At 55.4% G+C, this 18,650-nt stretch overlaps 1 protein-coding gene across 2 annotated transcripts in view; it reads right to left on the reverse strand.

The window, feature by feature from the left end:
• Window positions 1–14,191, reverse strand: part of WT1 (WT1 transcription factor) — a 34,615-nt gene extending 20,424 nt beyond the window's left edge. The window contains exons 1-4 of one of the 2 annotated variants that reach the window (XM_071761812.1): window positions 13,482–14,191; window positions 9,026–9,148; window positions 8,709–8,811; window positions 2,323–2,400 (exon numbers count right to left, since the gene is read on the reverse strand). In XM_071761812.1, coding sequence (XP_071617913.1) covers window positions 2,323–2,400; window positions 8,709–8,811; window positions 9,026–9,148; window positions 13,482–13,872 — 695 coding nt within the window. In that variant the 5' untranslated portion in view covers window positions 13,873–14,191. The remainder of the gene's footprint in view (window positions 1–2,322; window positions 2,401–8,708; window positions 8,812–9,025; window positions 9,149–13,481) is intronic. The other variant, XM_071761813.1, reaches the window with a different exon arrangement.
• Window positions 14,192–18,650: the final 4,459 nt, after the last annotated feature.

Genomic DNA, 18,650 nt, shown 5'->3' on the forward strand with positions numbered 1-18,650 from the left:
CAACAGCTTCATTTCAGTACATTAAATGTATGCTAAACATGAACCCAGGCTGCAGGCTACTGAACTGGTTTATTGTCAAGTATAAAGTGTATGAGCAGAATGTTTTATGTAAGTGTAGAGTTCTCCAACTATTTGCAGAAATTGTTGGAAGTGTTTTCTTCCCACTTATAATGTGCAAAAGTCTTGTAGAAGCCAGGAAGTGCTGGGGAGAAGTCAAGGCAAGGAGCTAAACAAGGACTGTCATCGTTGGACAGAATCTAGAAGCTCCATATTTCAACAGAGAGATTGATTCCAAAATTCTTAAATTACAACTACAAGATTGAGAAAAGCATCTGAAATACTAAATGCCTGGGAATAACTTATGAACAGTTCATATATTTTGAAGATGTAAATCTTGGGAAGAATACCTTATGTTCATGGCAACTGAGACTGGAGGTACTGTGTATTGTAACTCTCAGCCAGAAAAGACAGATAACTCTTTTGGCTCATATTACTAGTGATGAGGCTATGTCTAGCACTGATTTTCCACAGATTCTACAATCTTGGCCTATACCAAAACTTTCAGCTTCATTTTACCATAGATCATTCATCTTGATTTCTTTTTCCCCCTTTCATGCATCCTAGGTCACATACTTTACACTGCTAACAGTCTGACTCCTGGACAAGTAAGAGGCCATTTATTTTGTTCAGTACTCCTTTAATATTTCTATTGTGTCTTTTTTTCTTTTTTTTTTTTTTTTTAAACTGAGTTCCCCAAAGAATAACCTCTTCCTTGTTTTAATAGCTTGGACCTCAGTCAAGGTTGATGTGTTTCTTCATTTTGCAGGATATTTTCTTCAGAAAAGACAAAACAGTGTCTAATATTGCAATGACTGATCTTTAAAGAGTGCAGTTTAAAGAGGAAATCAAAAACACTTATTAAAATAAAAGTAGGAAATAACCTTTAAAAAGGAGATCACCATCAAAGACACTGAACTGTACACAACTGTAGGATTTGGGGATCTTCTTAACCAAAAGAGTTTCTTGACAGATCTTTGTAGGCTCAATTCACTGGGTCACTTTGATTTGGTTTACTATGCCACTGCCTTCTCCCTGTGAAAGACCCATTTGGGAACGAGCTAGAACCAGGCCCATAATAATTTTTTTCTTTCTCATGCTACAGCACTGATCCAACATCCACCTTGAGCGGGATTTTTGCATTTATGGACAACTACAGGAAAGCAAAGATCTCTGTTGGTTTTTGTAGAATTCTCCTGTTGAACATACACTTAAGACACTGAGAACATCTCAGAGCAAGCTGGTGACACTCAACTTCAGCAAAGGACATTTTGTAGCCCATTATCTACTGTACCATGAGAGATAGAAGACTGTCTACTCTGATAGTAGATCGAGATTATCTACTATCTCCTACCAGAGGAGGCAAGCTGCGGTTTTCCCTTAGCTAGGGTGCAAAGGTGGGTCTTTTGCTCATGGTAGTCATCGTAGATGAACCAAGGGTCTCAACCCCACCTCACGCTCCCTCCCCTGGGTGCTTTTGAAGACAAGGAAACCAGAGGCACCGGGCACAGGCTGCCGAGCGGCCCCGGCACTGGCACCGCCAACTTCGCGCCTCCTGTCTCACTTTTCTCCCCGTCCATAACCCGAGGACCTCCCGTCCCCGGGGCCCGGCGGGAGAGATGTCGGTGTAGGACGGGGCGGGCGGGGCCCCGAGCGCGGCCCCCTCAGCGGCCGCCACCCCGGCGGGGCCCCGCGGCGCCTCGGGGCCTTCCTGCCCGCCCAGCCGCAGGAAGCCCCGCGGGGGAGGCGGGCCGGAGCCTCTTCCCGGCAGGTGGGAGGGCGACAATGGCCGGGAGGAAGGAAGCCGGGAGGCGGCAGGGCCGGGACACAGGACGCAGCGCCTGGCGAAGGGAGGGAAAGGGAAGAGGGATGGGGCGACGACTCGAGGAGGAGAGCAAGGAAGGGGCCGCAGCTGCCCCGCCCGGAACGGCACCGGGACCGGCCCTGCCCGGGGATCCCCTCGATCCCCGTGACTGGCGGGGAGCCCCGGGAGCAGCTCAGGGAAGTCCAGAGCTTTGGCTTATAATACCGTCTGCTTCGTTTAGTGAGCCGGGACCGGCCAGCAGCCTGACATTGAGCTGGGGCTGTCTCAAGCGTGGTTAAAATCACCCCGAGCTCCAGCCAGACGAGGAGCCGCTCTAGGAACCCGTCGGTATTTTTTTTCGTGCTAGTGACAGCATTGAAGTCGTAAAATACAAGTTAAAGGTGTCTCAGTAATACAACTACACCAGGGCGAAAAGATTGGAAAAGAATAAAGAGCCTTACCCCTTCAGTGTAGATCCCAAGTTCATTTGATTCCATGTCATGCATTCAAGCTGTGACGTCATTTGGTATAAATTGTCACTGTTGTGAAAATAATGTAGAATTAGAACTAAAATTACTGCCATCAGATACATCGATACTTTGATATAGCAACAGTTTCTTCGGTTTGTTTTTTTTTTAAATATATTAGAAACTGAATTAATTTCACACAATCCCTTTTATCGATTTAATAATAATTAAAAAGGAAGAAGAAGAAGAAGAAGAAGAAGAAGAAGAAGAAGAACAAGAACAAGAACAAGAACAAGAACAAGAACAAGAACAAGAACAAGAAGAAAAGGAAGAAGAAGAAGAAAAGGAAATAAAACAATGTCTGTAGATTGAAAAGTCTCTTTGAATCTGCAAGCCCATTAACTGGTAAATAACTGGAAGTGGAGACATATAACTTTTTTCATACAGAAAAGTAATATCCGATACTGACACATTTAAATTAATGAAACGAATATAGGCAGCCTGGCGGGCTAACGAAGCAGATTATTTGTTTTAAAAAGGCAAATCTTTTAACTGTTTTAACCAGGAGTGTGAGAGACCACGTGGTTAATGGAGTGGAGCAGCTATCGTGACTCATGATGGATGTTACTACACAGAGGGGCTTGACAAGCAGGAGAAAAATGGAGTGGCTGAGCGATAAACGAAGCTCACCGCTGGAATATACTCTTTCCCCGCCGGTGCACACCGAATGCTGCAGACTGCGGCTTCCCGACCCGTCGCTTCCCTCTCTGCAGAGGCCAAGCCGGGCAGGGAGGCTGCGGGGAGCGGCAGAGCCCGGCGGGCAGGGGCAGCCCCGGACTGTGGCCGCCACGGAGCCCCAAGAAACCCCGCGAAGCGACTCGCCAGCCGGCGAAAAGCTCCCCGCCTTGCCGGCGAAGGAGCTGCCCCCCCGGGGCTGGCTGCGGGGGCTCCCTCGCCGCGGGGTCCCTCCCAAGCGCAGTTCCCCGCTCGCCCGGCGAGCAGCGGGCGGCACCGCGGCGGGAGCCCCCGAGCCTTTCAGCCGGGATCTGTGATTGATGCCGGGAACAGTCGCTCACAATAAACGCAAGTCTCCCTGTTGATTAATTACACCAAAATTCTCTGGACTTATGCGGTGAATTTATATCATTCTGTTAGTAGGGAGAGGGTATATTTTTTTCCTTATTTGTTTTCTTCGTGGCAGGTAGAAGCGACCTAAAAAAGTCAGATTCCAGTGGGAAGCTTTTGCATATAAAAACAAATTAAATTACTTCAATCTCGAAGTATGCCTAATATCATTTGTCAGTATCACTGGACACTATTATTCATTCGTGTGTCTGAAGTGCTATTATGCTACTACAATGTCCTGCATATCAGCTCAGGAATTGTTAAACTCTCCTGCAGTTTCCCCATTTGCAATAGCAGTCCGTGCTGGTCTGTGCCAACTACGTTTTGCAATTCCACGAATTCTTCCTGTAATGCTGCTGTAATTAATTCCTCCAGGACCCTGATTTTTATTAGAAGTGCCCGCCCGATGCATTTACAGCAGGAGATTTCCCTTTAACTTTCTTTCGCTTGACAGTTCATTTATAAGAGCCTCCCCCACAATATCCACTTTTTCCCCTCCTTTGCTTTTTCATAAAGCAATACACTTATTCATCTTGTCACTAGCTACCAGCCACTGTATTGCATGCCGCCTTTGGGTGACAGTGTCCAAAACAAACCGCTCGGAAACCAGCGCAATGTCCACCGGCGACGTGAAGCCGTAGCCCCCGTCCACATCTCCCTCCTGCCCTGCACGACGTCCACCCGCGCTTGGCTCCTGGCTTCGCAGCTCCATGAACAGGGGAGCTCAAACTGCCTTCAGCCTTGGAAGGGAACTTGGAATGGCTTTCGGGCAGGCTGGGCGTCGTGGAAAGCATTGGGAGAAAGAGGGCGAGCTAAGCGATTTCTGCAAAATCCCTTTCTGCTGCGGTCGCTCCCTCTGGCTCAGGGAGGACCCAGGAAAAACGCGCAGCCCGCCCTCCCCACCTTGCCCTCTCGCTGCAGCTGCTGTGGGGCAAGAGCCAGGGGAACGAGTGTCGTGGGGAGCAAGAGCTCAGACTCGGAACTTCACACCAGCCCGGCACCCCCACAACCCTCACACGGGGTCTATGTGATCTCTGCTGCCGACAGTGGCCAAGGGAAGAAAGTTCTTTCCTGAGGAGATGCTGAGCCCACGACCCTGCGAGTTCTACACATCGAAAAACCCGGGGTTGCCCAAGCTTTGGCTAAATCGGTTCGGGAGCAGGAGGGAGGAGGGCACAGCTGGGCTCGGCTCCCCGGTAAGCCTGGAGGCAGGAATGGCCGCACCGGCCACCGTTTGCCCGGGGGCCATCGGGCACCGTCACAAGATTAAACATCTCGCATCTGACGTGTGACAGAGGACAGGACATCCCTAATTCCTTTTACGCTTCGCCACGGTTTATTATTGACGGTACCGTGAGATGATCTCATGGAATTAACAGCTCTTCTCAAAATCTCGGCTTCGGATGAGGTTTGAATGATGAGAAGGAAAGCGAGGTCTCCGGGGATACGCCTGCACTGATTCCAATCTGAATCCTTGGCCCTCCAAACGGCCACAAAGAAGACACTAAAAATAACTTATTTTCATTACAGAGATGCTTTTAAAGAGAAACAAGAGGAAGGGGGGGGAACATTTCTACAACGGGGATTAATGTAAGTTGGAGTGGAATAAAAGGAAGTCAAAGCTGAGCAAAAAGGGAACTTAAAAGGAAACCAGTAGTAGATCATATAGAGTTTGTTTTGGCCTGGACTGCAGTATTACCGAGTTCTTGACCTCTACACAGAAAGAGCTATAATCTGAACAGAGACTCCTCCACTTTTAAAGTCTTTGTAAGTGTGACTCACAGTAAATTTTCAACATCGAGCATGTTTACTACATTAAACAGCGCGAGGTAGAAAAGTTCACATCACCATTTTAATGGACTCACAAACGCTGGTCATCTAATGCACACTTGCAATCTGCGCGGGTTTGTCATCCATGTCCTGCTATCAACAACAGGCGCAGTATTCCTTGGCAGAGGAGCGGGCTGCGCTATAAACACGAGAGCAAGCAGTTGCCGAGGCGAGAGATTTAAGAGATACTTTTGCTTCCAGTATAAGAATTACGATCTTTTAACCATTTATTTCAAGCTGTCGCCTTCCAAAATGCTTTGCCTAAGTACGGGAGAGAAAGCAACGCTTTTCAGCCCTACTCCCGCCCGAGTACCCCACACGCACACCGCCGAGGAGCTGGCACCAGCCGGGCAGGAGGCTCTCCTGGCCGCAGGACCCTGTTGCTATCGCCCATTCGTCAACCCACCCGCAGAGGTTCCCGCAGGGCTGCGGCCGCGCTCCGCGGAGGGCGAGAAAGCCGATAGCGGCTTCATGAAATTCCCTTGCACCCTACTCCTCAGATGACGAGAGGAAAGAGAGAGCATCAGGTGGAGATGCTTCACTCCTGCATCTCCTCGCGGCTGCTTTCTTGCTCCACCTCTGGAGGAGGAATTAATTCCCCCTTGGCTCTCGATTCGACGCAGCAGAGATCAGAGACGGGGGATGACGGAGGGAGGGATGGGGCCCGGCGAGAGAGGGTGCAAGGCCGGGCGGACCCGAAGCATCGGATGTGCCGGGTGGGCGAGGGACCACAAACGACGCCCGTGGGCTACTCGAGCGTGCCGGGGAGGTGCGAAGGAGAGGAAGAGCGGGGCAAACATCGACTGCAGCATCCCTCCGAGGGAAGAGGCAACACCTCCCGCTCCCGACCTCTGTTCCCCCCGCCCCTTCTTCTCTTCAAAAGGGGAGAGAGAGACGCCTGCTGTCCTCAGCCAGTGCAAGGAGCGACAGACGCGACGAACCCTGTCACTCCGGGCATGAGCACCATACCCTGCGTGCTTGTTGCGCGCTTGGCGCAGCAGTCACCAGGTGCGCAGGCAAATGAGCAGCGGCTGTCGTAGACAGCTTCACTACCCCATCCCTGAGAGAGCCGGCGCTCAGATGCTGCAGCCGAGCCATCAGTTGTCAAAGCAGGGCTGGCAAACTTGACCTGAACTGCAAAAACCAAAATAACTCTTTGCAATGGAAGTACCGAATAAACATTAACTTAAAAAAAAAAAAAAAAAAAATCAACATTCTACCCGATCGATATGAATATTGATCGAGACAGTGCCGTCGGTTTTTAGGCGGCTGTAAATGTGGCTAACGAGTCGCATCGGTTCCTGCACGGTAACTAGTAACCCACTTTATTGACAACACTTTCTAGGAAAAACACTTGTGTAGCGGGAACATTGTTTTTTTTCCAGATGCTTTTGAACATGTGCAGGAGGGGACTAGAGGAGGCCGTAACGAGCTCACCCACCTGTTCGGGCTTAGATGCTGGAGCAGGCTTTGTACAACTGGGGCTGTCCCCAACACGGAACAGATTCTGCCCTGATCCACACCCCTATGCATCAGTGTGAGTTTCAAGGGCTTAAATCCTTATCCTACTGAAGTAAGCAGTAAACCTCCGAAGGAGCACAGTAGGGTAAAAGTTAAGGTCGGGATGAAATCGGTCCCTTAGCGCAGCGCTGCCCACTTGCTCCGGGAACCAGTTCCCGAAGCGCTGGGCGGGAGGTGACCGCGTTAGGGCGATGCCAAGGATGTGCTCACCCCCACCTCGATGCTACCTCGGCAGAGGCACGTGGAGGAGAGCCCTCTCGGCACAAGCTGCGGTTTCCTATCGGAATCACACCTCCCAGGATCCCTCACACCTCCAGGTCGCTCCACTACACGTACAAAAGTGTACAGAAGCCGCGGGAGGGAGAGCCCGCGGTGCCGGAGCCCGGCGGGACTGCGGAGAGGGGCAGCTGTCCGTGGCCGCTCGGAGCTGCCCTCCACAAACCTTCCTACAGACCATATTTATAGATTTCCCTGCGAGGGAGCAATCTCTGTCACTTCAGCGCAGGAGTTCGCCCCGCCAATTATTCTACAGCCTAATCTCTCTGGATAGGCTTCTTTCCTTCCTTCATTACCTCATTCCCTCCTTCCCTTGACGTCAGCTCACGTTCATTAGTGAAGTGGCTTCTGGAAGTGACAGTATTTTATTGTCCCACGTCCAGTGTTGATTAATCAGAGATGATATAAAGGGCCTACGAGAGGAGCCGCTCGCGGCTTCCTTCGTGGACACGTTCTGTTTTGTGTGCGGGAGTTACTTAGCAACTCCAAGATACGGGACTGGCTCCAAGTTCACAAAAAGTTGAAGAATAAATTTTGGGGAACTTCTTTGCTCACTGAACACATTGTAAAACTGAGAGAAACGTCCAGCCCCCATGACAGACCGAAGAAAATGAAAAACCGCTCTTGCAGTGGCCCTGTTCTGTTGGCAAAGTGCTTGCAGCAAAGCTCCAGATGCACCCTTCTCCCAGCAAGGAGATCCGATAGGTTTATTGCCCCGTTTTCAATAAATAACCTCACTGTAGGCCACTCACTGCCACTTCTAAGAGCCATCGGAAGGGCTCTCGGTCTACAAGATGAAGCCCCTGCCTACCCGATCCCTGTACCGCGCTCTCCGCATAGGTGCTGCTCACCTGTGAGCGCTGCCTCATCTTTCCGACCTTGGGGAAGAGCAGCAGCAGAGATTCCCAGCGCCGGGAATGGGGAGAAGGCGCAGGGGGCAAGAAAGCACCTTAGGGGCCGGCTCCTGCGGCCACCGCTCTGCATCCTGAGCCGAGACCAAGGGAACGGGTATAGGGACGGGGCGGCGGGGACCCCACCTGTCTCGGGGACAGCGAGGTGATGGAGCACGGTTGGGACCGGGAGCCACCGGCGAATTCCGCAGCCCGAGGCTCTGCTGCTGTCCCGGGCACTGACCCCCGGCGCAGTTGAGAGAACTTGGGCAAATCCCGAAGCCTTCGAACCTGCGGGCTTCTGGACAAGTGTGCTCCAAGACCGGACAGCTCGGCTCTCGCTTCCCAGAGGCGGCCGGCACCTGCCGTCGAGTGCGGCTCCCTCGACCGGCACAGACATTCGCGAAAACCCCAGCTCGAGAGGAGGGGCCGCCCGGGAAGGTTCTGAGACACGGCGGGTACGGGGGCTGAGGACGCGGCTTCTTTTTTTTTTTTTTTTTTTTTTTTTGGTTGGTTGGTTGGGGTTTTTTGGTGTTTTTTGTATTTTGCTTTGTTGTTGTTTTAACTTGTGAATCTTTTTTACTTTTTGTGGTTGTTGTTTTGGGAGAAAAGAAAGAAAATATCTGTTTCCCTGCATAAAACAGAAAGCTGTTTGAACGGCATGCGGGGGAGAGACCACGTCTGAGCAGCAACCCGCGCAGAAAGAGGCAAGGCAGAAGTCCCTGCCGGCGGAGATACCTGTTGTAGGGGGTCCGGAGGAGCAGGGCCTGACTGCCCGTGCAGCTGTCGGTGGGTGTGTGGCAGCCGTACACCGGGGGAGGCACTGAGTACTGTTGGTCCCCTGTAGAGAAAGCAGCAAAGAGTTAACCCTGCGGTGACAGGACGTTATCCTGAGCTGCTCAGGAGGCTGTAAGGCCCCGTCCTGCCTTTGGGCAGCTCAGGGGCGGCGGTGCGACTCCGGAGTCACTCCGGATTGCCGGCTGGCCCCTAGCTCCGTTTGAGACGGTCCCCAGTGTCTGGGAGGGCGTCCCGTACCGCGCGGAGGCTGAAATTACCTAACGAGGGCTGCTGGCTGATGGGGTCCTCGTGTTTGAAGGAGTGGTTTGTAAACTGAGCGGCGTGGTGAGATGGCGTGTGGCCATAGCTCGGGGTCCCGTCAAACGCCACGGTGCTGTAACCTGCCGAAGAGACCACAGCGGGGTTAGGAGGAGTCTTGAGCCCGCTCGGCCACCAGCTTCTCTCAAAGCCCCTCTGAGCAGGCGTCGAAAGAGAAGACCACACTCCCGGCGGAGAGCCGCAGGCTCCCACCGCCGCGGGCTGCAGTAATGCGCAGAAATTACTGCACCGCGTTGTTCTTCCGCCCGTGCTGCTGCCCACACTGGGGAAAAAAAGGACACAAGGATGTGCCCCCTTCGTTCACCCTCCCAGCACACCCCCCTCCCCAGCACAGGCGCTTCGGGAGGCTGCGGGTGCAGGGACACCCGTGGGGACCCCCCCACCCCGGGCAGAGGTGAGCCTGGCAGCCCTCTCCAAGGGGCGGAAAGTCGGAAGTCTCGTTCGTGTTTAAAGATAACAGATCGGCTTCGGTAATAAAAAGGATGTTTTCATTAATTGTTGCTCATATTATAAAGGAAGATTCCCATCTGCTCAGTGTACTCCTCTGCCGTTTCCAATTTAGAAGTTACCCTTTAATCTTTTTTATTTTTTTTTTCTTTTAAGAGCAGTTTTCTGAAGAGTCTGCAATAAAGAGGCAGAATGTTGCACACAAAAATAAAACTCCTTCTTTCAGCGAAAATTGCTCTCCAAAATAATAAACAGCCTGTTTTGTTTCCTACACCGAGCAGATTCAGATGGAAAGAGACCACCTCTGCTGACCCCGGGCCGGCACGAAATCGTAAATCAGGTGCTTGGACATCAACTTTCATTAATGACTTGGAGCTGGCTAAACAACTTCAGCTAAAAAAGTAATTACAAAGTAATATTATCTCAGAGGCTTCTCGGCTCATCAGCATTTACCCCGAGAACCAAGTTCCTCCGAGAGTCACTCTTGCAAAAAACCAAACCAAAACAAAAAGTCCGACACGGGCTGGGAAAAGAAACCAAACGGACAATGAGAGTTCCCTCCCTCACACTCCTCTCTCTTCACTCGCCTATTCCAGCATGGGCATCCTCCACAGCCCCATCTGACAGTGGATATGACCGGAGAGTGATTTTTTTAGGTCGAGAGGGATCACTCGACTGTTTCCAGGCTCCTCTTTCAGTTCCCTCCGATGCCGAGCGCTGGGCGCTGCGCAGCTCTCTGCTTCACCACCACCGATAGATAATCACAGGGGGGTTTCAAAGACAATAAAATGGAGAGGTAACAAAGGGATCCTGCTGTTGCTTCTCCGTTTTATTGTCTCTGCAGAGAGGCTGGATCCAGTGACATTGCAGGAGTTAATTAAACTGAGAGGCTGGGTAGAGAAATTAAGAAAGCAATGGGGAGGGGGAAAAAAATCCAGTGGACGTGGAAACCTTCGCTTTCGTGATGATTTTAAGCCGTCCGTGAGACTGCGTGGCTGGGATAGAAGTGGGACTGACTTGGCCCTGGCCAAATCTCTCGCATCTCCCTCGCCCTAAGAGCAGAGCTCCTTTCGCGGCGACGCGAGCAGCGCTGACAGGCCGGTACCTTACGGGCTCCCATCCCACAGCTGTTTCTCGCTCCTTATCTACTCCCTTAGCCCTCAGGGTAGAGGCTCAACCTTCAACTCCCTTCTCCCCATTTCCCTCTGCCTTTTTAAAAAAACTTGCAGAAAACACTGACACTTTCTACGTTACTTCTGGCCCTGCCCAGAGTTTCGGTGACCTTCAAAACGCAGCTTGGAGGAGAACGAGGTTTTGGCCGCATTTTCCGGTGTTGCCTGACCCAAAACTTCAGGAATGTGATAAGAAAGTTGAGTTCTGAACCGAGCTGCCGATAGTGAGGTCTCTTTAATTAGGGCGTTATCAGAAGCAGGCCTGATTAAAATGTGCTGAAAATAATTGAAAGTTGTACATCTGCTGGAGCACGGGGCCCACTGGAGGCATCCAGTTGTTGGAAGAGCCCAGCTGGATGAAAGAGACAGGCGAAGGAGAAGAGGAAAACTGGGCAGAGGTTTCAAAGCCTTAGTTCCCTAACCCCCACATCATCCCAGACTTGGCAGTAATGTCAACGCAGAGCCAAGGTAGCGTCTTTCCCACGGTCGGAGGAGAAAAAAAAAAAAGTTTAACCTTGAGAAGAGCCAAAGCAAGAACATTTTATCCATCCACGAAAAATAAAATAAAATAAAGTAAGGCAAACACCCCTTGCCGAATTTCTTTTTGAAGGACCTTGTTGCTTGTCGTTGAAAACAGTTGTGGCTAAGCCCTAGTGCTGCCCGTGCGGGGAGGCAGCCCCGAGGTGAAGGAACCCCCACATCCCACAGGCGCCGGGATGGGCACCGCGTTGAGGCCGCTCGGCCCGGTGAAACAGAGAAGGGAGCGGGGAATCGGCCCCTGCTCCTCGGGACGGCGCCCTCCGCCAGCCCCACCGCAGGGCCGCGATTCACCCCAGGGGCCGGGGTGCTGCGGGAGGCTGAGGCCGCAGGGCCCCGGCTCTCCCGGCACTTACAGGTGTGTGACCGCAGCGCTTGTGCTGCCGCAGACCGGGCACCTCCCGCAGCGTGACGGAGGTTGAGTAAAGCCCAACACGGGCTCCGTTCCCCCTCAGGGTGGTTAAACTCAGAGGACAGAGTGGCGCGGGGTCGCAGCGATTTTGTCCTTGGCCCACCCGCTCACCCTCTCAGGGCCGAGTTTATTTTTCTCACACTCCTCTCTACCTTCCCGTAGCGATTTCCGCCCAGCGATTACAAATCTTCTCCAGTATCTAAAATCCTTTCAAATGTCTTTTTTAAATCCCAGCACAGAGCTCCCTGAGCCGGCGTGCTCTGTGCTGGGACGATCGCAGGCCGCCCCCAGCCAGGTCCCGCCTGTGTCCCGGTGGGACACTCATCGGCCCCGGGGACCTCTCCGCTGGCCCAGCCGTGCCGCTCCCCGAGCTCCGGGGATGCTGCCCATCTTCCCAGCCGAGCTCGGCGGCGTGGCCCTGGCTCCCGCTCCGTATTTTCCGACGTTGGAGTCCGGGGCCGGGCGGACAGCGGGTGCAGGGGTCGAGGGGTGAAAGCAGCGGAGCGGAGGCACTGGACCGCGACCCGGCACTGCCCGGGGAGGCCCGTGCGCGGTCGCGCTGCACAACAACAACTACTTCTTCCCCTCCTCCGCCATCGCTTCTCCCCGCAGCAAATCGCCCCGGACCGCCTCGCTGGCCTTTGGCTACCCCTCGGCGGCCAGTGCAGACAGCGCCCGACCGGCCCCGGCCTCCCCCGCTCCGACCCCGCGTCCGGCTTCTCTCCGCCATCCGCCAGAGAGCGCGGACCGCCCGAATAGCCCAAAACGTCCCGGGGCGGTCGCCCTCAGCCCCTCTCTGTGGGTACATAGTTGCCCCCGAGGCGTACAGCAAGCCCCATCTGCGGGCTGGATGCGGAAGACCCCGCGCTAAAAGCGGCGAGACCGGGGCGAGCCGTTCCGCTCCGGCCGGGCCGCGCATCCTCCACCGCTCCCCCGGCCCCAGAGTTTCGGGACGGCGACGGCCCGACCACCCCTCGGCCGGAGTCCCCCGGCGCCTCTCCCGCGCCCGGGTTTGCTGGTCAGGCGTTGGACAACACGGGGCCTGCTGGAGGAGAAGTAGCAAGACCCCTGAGGGTCTTGGAAAAGCTCTCAGCATGCTCGCCCCCTTTCCCTTCTTCCTCGTGCTTGCACCAGCAGATGTTTATGCTGCACCACTGGAAGAAAAGCGATTAGATTATGATCCCGGTGCCACACGCAGGGATTGACCCTTCGACTGGCCGTGCAGCCCACGGGGATTTCTCGGGGCGGTGCGAACATCATTCTGTCCTGGCCACTGAGATGATGATGAAAACAAACTACGAGGCGCCCCTGTTTATGTACCCCGGCCTGGCCTGAGAGTTCAGCGAGGTTAATTTGACGCGGGGCTTGAAAACACTGACGTGCAGACAGCGGCTTTCGGATTCAGGAGAAGGTTTGGAGGTACACCCCGCCCCCCGCTACCCCCAGGCCCAAGGTTTGGAAAGGGAATTGTCTTGAGCCAGAACTTGCGCTGTTCCCGGCCCGACCAAACCTTTGAGAGGCGAGAGGCTGCTCCAGCCCGGGAAGTGTGGGCGGGGGGGGCTCCATCTCGCCTGGCAGAACCACCCTCTGCACCCCTTTGCCCCACCGGAGGGGTTGGGGTAATCAACTCCTGGCTCCTAAAACTCCCCGGAGCGACGTGGCTGGGGCACAGGGAGGGAGAGGCACGGCAGGGCTGGCTCGCCAAACCCTGCAGCGGAGGGAAAGGCTGGGCTTGGTGTTTACATCAAGCGCGGCCCGGCAAGGCTAAGCGGACGTCTCCGGGGGCCGCCCCCCGGATCCCGGGCCGCCCGGCATCGCTGCCCTTACCCTGGTTGCGGATCGCTTGCTGGCTCTCCAAGCAGTTGGGCAGGTAGGGCCCGTTGGGGAACATCCTGGCCTGTCCGGAGGGCGGCTGGCTGGGCGGCGGGGCGCCGAAGGGCCCGTAGCGGCAAGCCCCGGCCGTGCCGGTGAACTGTCCGGAGAAGTGGACGGTGAAGGCGCTCAGGTATTGCTCCTCGTGTGGGTCCGACCCGTTCCAGCTCGGCTCCTGCTTGATGAAGGAGTGCGGCCCCAGCGAGCCATAGGAGGCCCCCGGGGGGAAGTCCAGGACGGGAGCCCACTGCGCCGCGCTGCTCACCGGCATGGTGCAGTTGCTGTTGCCCGGCAGGGAGGGCACGGAGGGCAGCAAAGCGTTGAGGTCTCGGACGTCGGAGCCCATCTGGTCGCAGACCTTCTGCCTGCCTCCGGGCAGCCAGTCTCCCCCCGGGCCGCACTTGTTCCAGGACACCTGGCCCCTGGCCGCCAAGCCGGAGGCCGGCTCCGGCTGCAGGCACCAGGCTGGCGAGCTCAGCCCTTTGGGGGAAGTTTGCTCCGCCACGCAGCTCCCCGGGTCCAGCCCTGCGGGAGCCGGCAACAACGACAGGGAAAGGTTGTTCTCCAGGATCGCCTCCGGGGTTGCACCCGCACGCAGCGCAAGGCAAGGCGGGGTGCGCGCGTGTCTGTGTTTCTGCGTGTGTGTGTGTCTGCCTGTCTGTCCGTGCGTGTGTCTGCCTGTCTGTCCGTGCGTATGTCCGTCTGTCCGTGCTAGGGGGGCACAGCCACCTCGCACGCCTCACGTCGGATGCCTGCTCACCCTCAACTTTGCAAAGCTCAAATAGAGGCGCTTGCAGGGGAGGAGGAGTCAGCCACGCCGATCCTCCATTCACACAACCTCCGCCGAGGGGCTGCCCACAGCCCGCTTTGCTGAACCCAGGCGGACCAGACATGCGGGGAGGCGGGGGGATGGTGGGGAGGAACGGGGCGGGGGGAGCGGGGGGACGAGGAGAGCCGGGGATGGAGGGGGTGAGGTTACTGTGAGAGAATATATCTCCCCTTCATATCACTCCCATCTTTCTTCTGATGCAAGCGCCACTAAATCTCACCCCAACGTCCCTTCGCTTTAAAAGAGACTTGCGACACTGTTAGAGGGATCCAGGTGGCCAGTAAGTACGTGCTGGACGACTTCCCCCGACAGCTCCATGCATGTCCGCGGGGATTCCCGAGGGCAGCGGGGTCGCAGGCCCTGGGGACGGCGCAGAGAAGCCCCCGCCCTTGCAGGAGCCAGGGGAAGTGACCCAGCCCGGGGCGGGCGGACCCTGTTTCTGCGAGGGGAAAGTGTCTTTCCAGGTGCCTCTCCCGCTATGGGAGGAACCCTCATCTCCCCGAGCTCCTGCGGACTCCGGGCTCCTTGCCCGGGCCCCAGCCCCCGCACACGCTTCGGGGGCTCCGGGCCGCGGCACGTCGCGCAGAGCCGACAGTGCCAGGGTACCGAGGGCTCCATCGGCGAGGGGTGGGGAGGGCGCCCATTGAGAGGGCACCGGGGCCGACGAGGGCCCCATATATCCCAGCCCTGCCCGTTAGATCTGCCAGCGTGTGAGGGAAGGAAGCGGCTGAGCAGGCAGGGGAGGATCGCAGCGCTGCAAGTAACTTGCTTTTAGGAGATTCACCTGGCACTGATCCTGGGAAGCCCCGGACGCTGTGTTCCCTCCCCATCCTACTGGACAACACCTCCTGAGCATGCATCCCGGGGGTGGCGACGGGAAGGCCCCCAATGGCACCTCATACGTTATCCCCGAACTATCCTTCCAGGTGACACGGAGGGTTTCAGGTCGGCCCTGGAAGCGAGGGATGCCGTGATTTCGGCGGTGCAGGACCAGTAGGAAACTCCGGGACGAGTGGCAGAGCCCCACGGGACGCGGCTGTACCTGTCGCGACCAGGCGCATACCGGGAGCGGGGGCAGAGGCGAGCCCGCAGCATCCCCAATGGAGACAATCTCACCAAACGCGAGACGAGGGATCCTGCAGTCTTCCTTCAAAACTACTAATTAATAATCAGCCTCGGGTGACGGGGAGGAGGGGAATTAGCTTCTACGAGCACTCGTGGGACAGCTCCTGGGAGTTGCGCCCCGCTTCAGTGTACGCGCAGAACGCACGGGGGGAGCATCACGACCCGCAGGTCCTGTCCCTTGCGCATCTTCACCGGCCTCTATCAAAACCGCAGCATCGAAGCCGCTGCCGGGGCCATCGCTGCGCACACACCCAGCAGCGCGCAGTCGCATCCTCTCCGGCCGCCTCACCCTCCCTCTGCATCTAAAATAATAAAGAAAACGCCATGAACATTTACCTGCCGCTGAAAAGACCGAGCCCGTTGTCCTCCCGATGACAATTCACTCTTCAGTATTTTCTTCCTCTCGCGGCATTAAAGGTTACCACAAGTATCGCCAACCTTGAAACACTGTTTTAAAATCCAAAAGGTAAATGTTACAACAAAATAAGTTAAAATAACTCGTTGGTAGAGTAGCAAAATATACTTCAATTTTCTGTTAAATTATTTAACCAAAACCACCAGATTTTGTTATTAATTAAGTTACTTCAGTTTTCACAAACTATCTTCAAATATCTTTTTGATGCATAAATCTATTTGTTACAGAAATCCACGCGTAACCTAAGAGCGAAAGATTTGTTGATTATCTTTGCAGATATTAAAGATCGTCTAAGTTTGCAGGATCTGCCGTTTCGTGTGAGCACACACAAAATTAAACTCCTCTGGGGTGGCATTTGCGAACGCAGCCCATGCCCGTGAGGGGGGGTCTGCGCTGACGCCGCGGACACCTCCGGCCCCCGACTCTTATCTCTCTGCCTCCCCCTCTTCGACTACACCGGGGGTCTCTGCAGTCACCCCGTACCCGCGGAGACCTTGGGGGTGCCTCGGGGAGGTGCGGAATGGGGATCGGGGCTGCAGCTGGATTTGTTCTTTCTGTGATAGACGGACACCTGAAGCTGATCCTTTTTATCTCCGACATCTCTATACAATCGACAACGTATGTACAGCAATAGAAGCCTTTGGCCAGCCTAAGCTGGGTATGTAATTTCCCCTGAAAAGTAGACGTCTGGTACAAACAGAAAAACCTTTTTCCCGCAGCGGAGTATTTTTCGAACTAAGGAGAGGTTTTTTTATTCTGTTCTTGAAATAGTCTAGCTTGATACATCTTTTTCAAAGGTAAAGATGTTTTCTTTATCGCTTTAGGTCTGCGTTATTCCATCTGGAAGGAAGAACTGCCGAAGCCCTTCCAAATCTCGCTTCCCAGCGGTGAGACAGGACCCTTTGGCCATCACCGCATCCCCCCTCCCCGCGGTTGGGGGAAGCAGAGCTCGGCCGAGGGGGCTCCGGGGCCACCAGCTCAGCCCCGTGCAGCTCTTGCACCGGCACCTGCGCCCCCGGGGCCGCCTCCGCCCTGTGACCCGGAGATGTCCCGGGAGAAACCCTCAGCGGTGCAGCCAGAGGAGGAGGGAAGCCCGGACCCCTCTATCCCGGCACGGGCTGGGGACTTCTGGGAAACGGCCAGCATTTCCTTAGCCATTCCCCTATAGCCAGCATCACAGACAGACAACAATTCCCAATTTTCTAACCCAGGCAGGCAGCGCTGGCAGCAGGTTCCCTCCGGAGCTCCCCGGCATGCCGAGAGGAGATGCTTTCCCCAGACAAGGCACATACACACGCCTCCGCCGCAGAGATCCCGACCCTGATTCCAGTCGCACTCCGGTGTAAAGCACCCCAAGCCCTGTAAACCGGGTTCCCGCGTCCGGACCCCAGTGCCAGGCTGAAATCAATGAGACGGCAGTTTAGCGACAGTATATCCCTCGCCGATGTACAGAGCTGGATGGTCGGGAGATGTTTGCCCTCTCCCCACCAAACTCTCAATTCGATCCAAATCTCTGCCAAGCATCAGACTTAATTGTTTTGCCCTTATTCCATGGCTATGGTACGCACAATATTCTATTGTGCTCAAAGGCATACTCTGCAAGATCAAACAACAGATATTTCTTGCACAGTGATCATTTTATGTAGTGCCACATTCGATCCGGGGTAAAACGGTGTCGGGAACCTGCTCCAATTTGATCACTGCTGAAGCACGACCCTAAACGGTGTTTCGCCGTCCCGCTTTCTCCCTTGACATGCTAACCAGTTAATGGACCCGTAATTCTTACGACACTTTACTAAACTCATTAATGATCCCCTCGAGTTTAGGAGGTGGGGAAGACTGAAACAGAGATAAATCCCCAGCCCCTCCAATCCTGCTCAAGCTGCTCGCAGCACGCAGTGAGATCTGTCTCCTTTCACGCAGGTAACTGATCAGTTTGATCATTTAAGTGCCAAGCGCAGCAGACCTGAAGCTGCGAAGCATCTTCAGGAGCGCAGGGAGCTATAGGGCAAGAACTCATTCCTGCGGGCCCGATCCCGCAATCCTGGATGCCTCCCCGCAGAAAGCTTCGGGGGCACCCCGGGAGCCCAGAGCAAGGCGGGACCGGCTTTCCCTGCCTGGGCTGACGGGGGCACCGGCACGCTTTCCAGCTGGGGAGAGGACATTTTGTTTATCCCTTCAGTCGAAAAAACGCCTTTTTGATGGCAAAAGGAGGGAAAGGTGCGTGCCCCCTCTCCGGTCCTCCTCTGAGCGCAGCCGTGCGGGTCCTTTCGGGACCAGGGACCGCAGCCAACCCTCCGTCCGGCAGGGCGCGGGTGCGGGCGGGTCGCGGCGAGGTTCGGACCCGGTCCCTGTGCGCCCGGTGCGGCTGCCCTCGCCCCGCTGCACTCCCCGCCGGACCGGCACCGGGGGAACATGGGAAGGTGGGAGAGGCGGCGGGGCGAGCTCCCGGGCCGCTTCCCCAGCGCCTCGACCGCCGTGCGATGGCGGGTCGGACCCGGCCGGTGAGGCTCAAGCCATTATTTTACCGTAAATCTTTGAAACGCTGGAACTAATTACGGAGAGGATATGTCTCAATTTGTTACGCATTAGTGCCGCGCTGGGACGCAGGCACCGAGCACGGGGAAATTGATGAGCACAGCCCAGCCCAGCCCAGACCCGCCGGGGACCGCGGCCTTGACCCCGCGTTCAACCCGGAGGGCGGCCCGGGGGGCGGTCCCGCTCCGCCTCCCGCACCTGCGGGGCCTCGCAGAGC

The sequence above is a fragment of the Heliangelus exortis genome, chromosome 18 (genome assembly GCF_036169615.1).
Source record: "Heliangelus exortis chromosome 18, bHelExo1.hap1, whole genome shotgun sequence".
NCBI lineage: Eukaryota > Metazoa > Chordata > Aves > Apodiformes > Trochilidae > Heliangelus > Heliangelus exortis.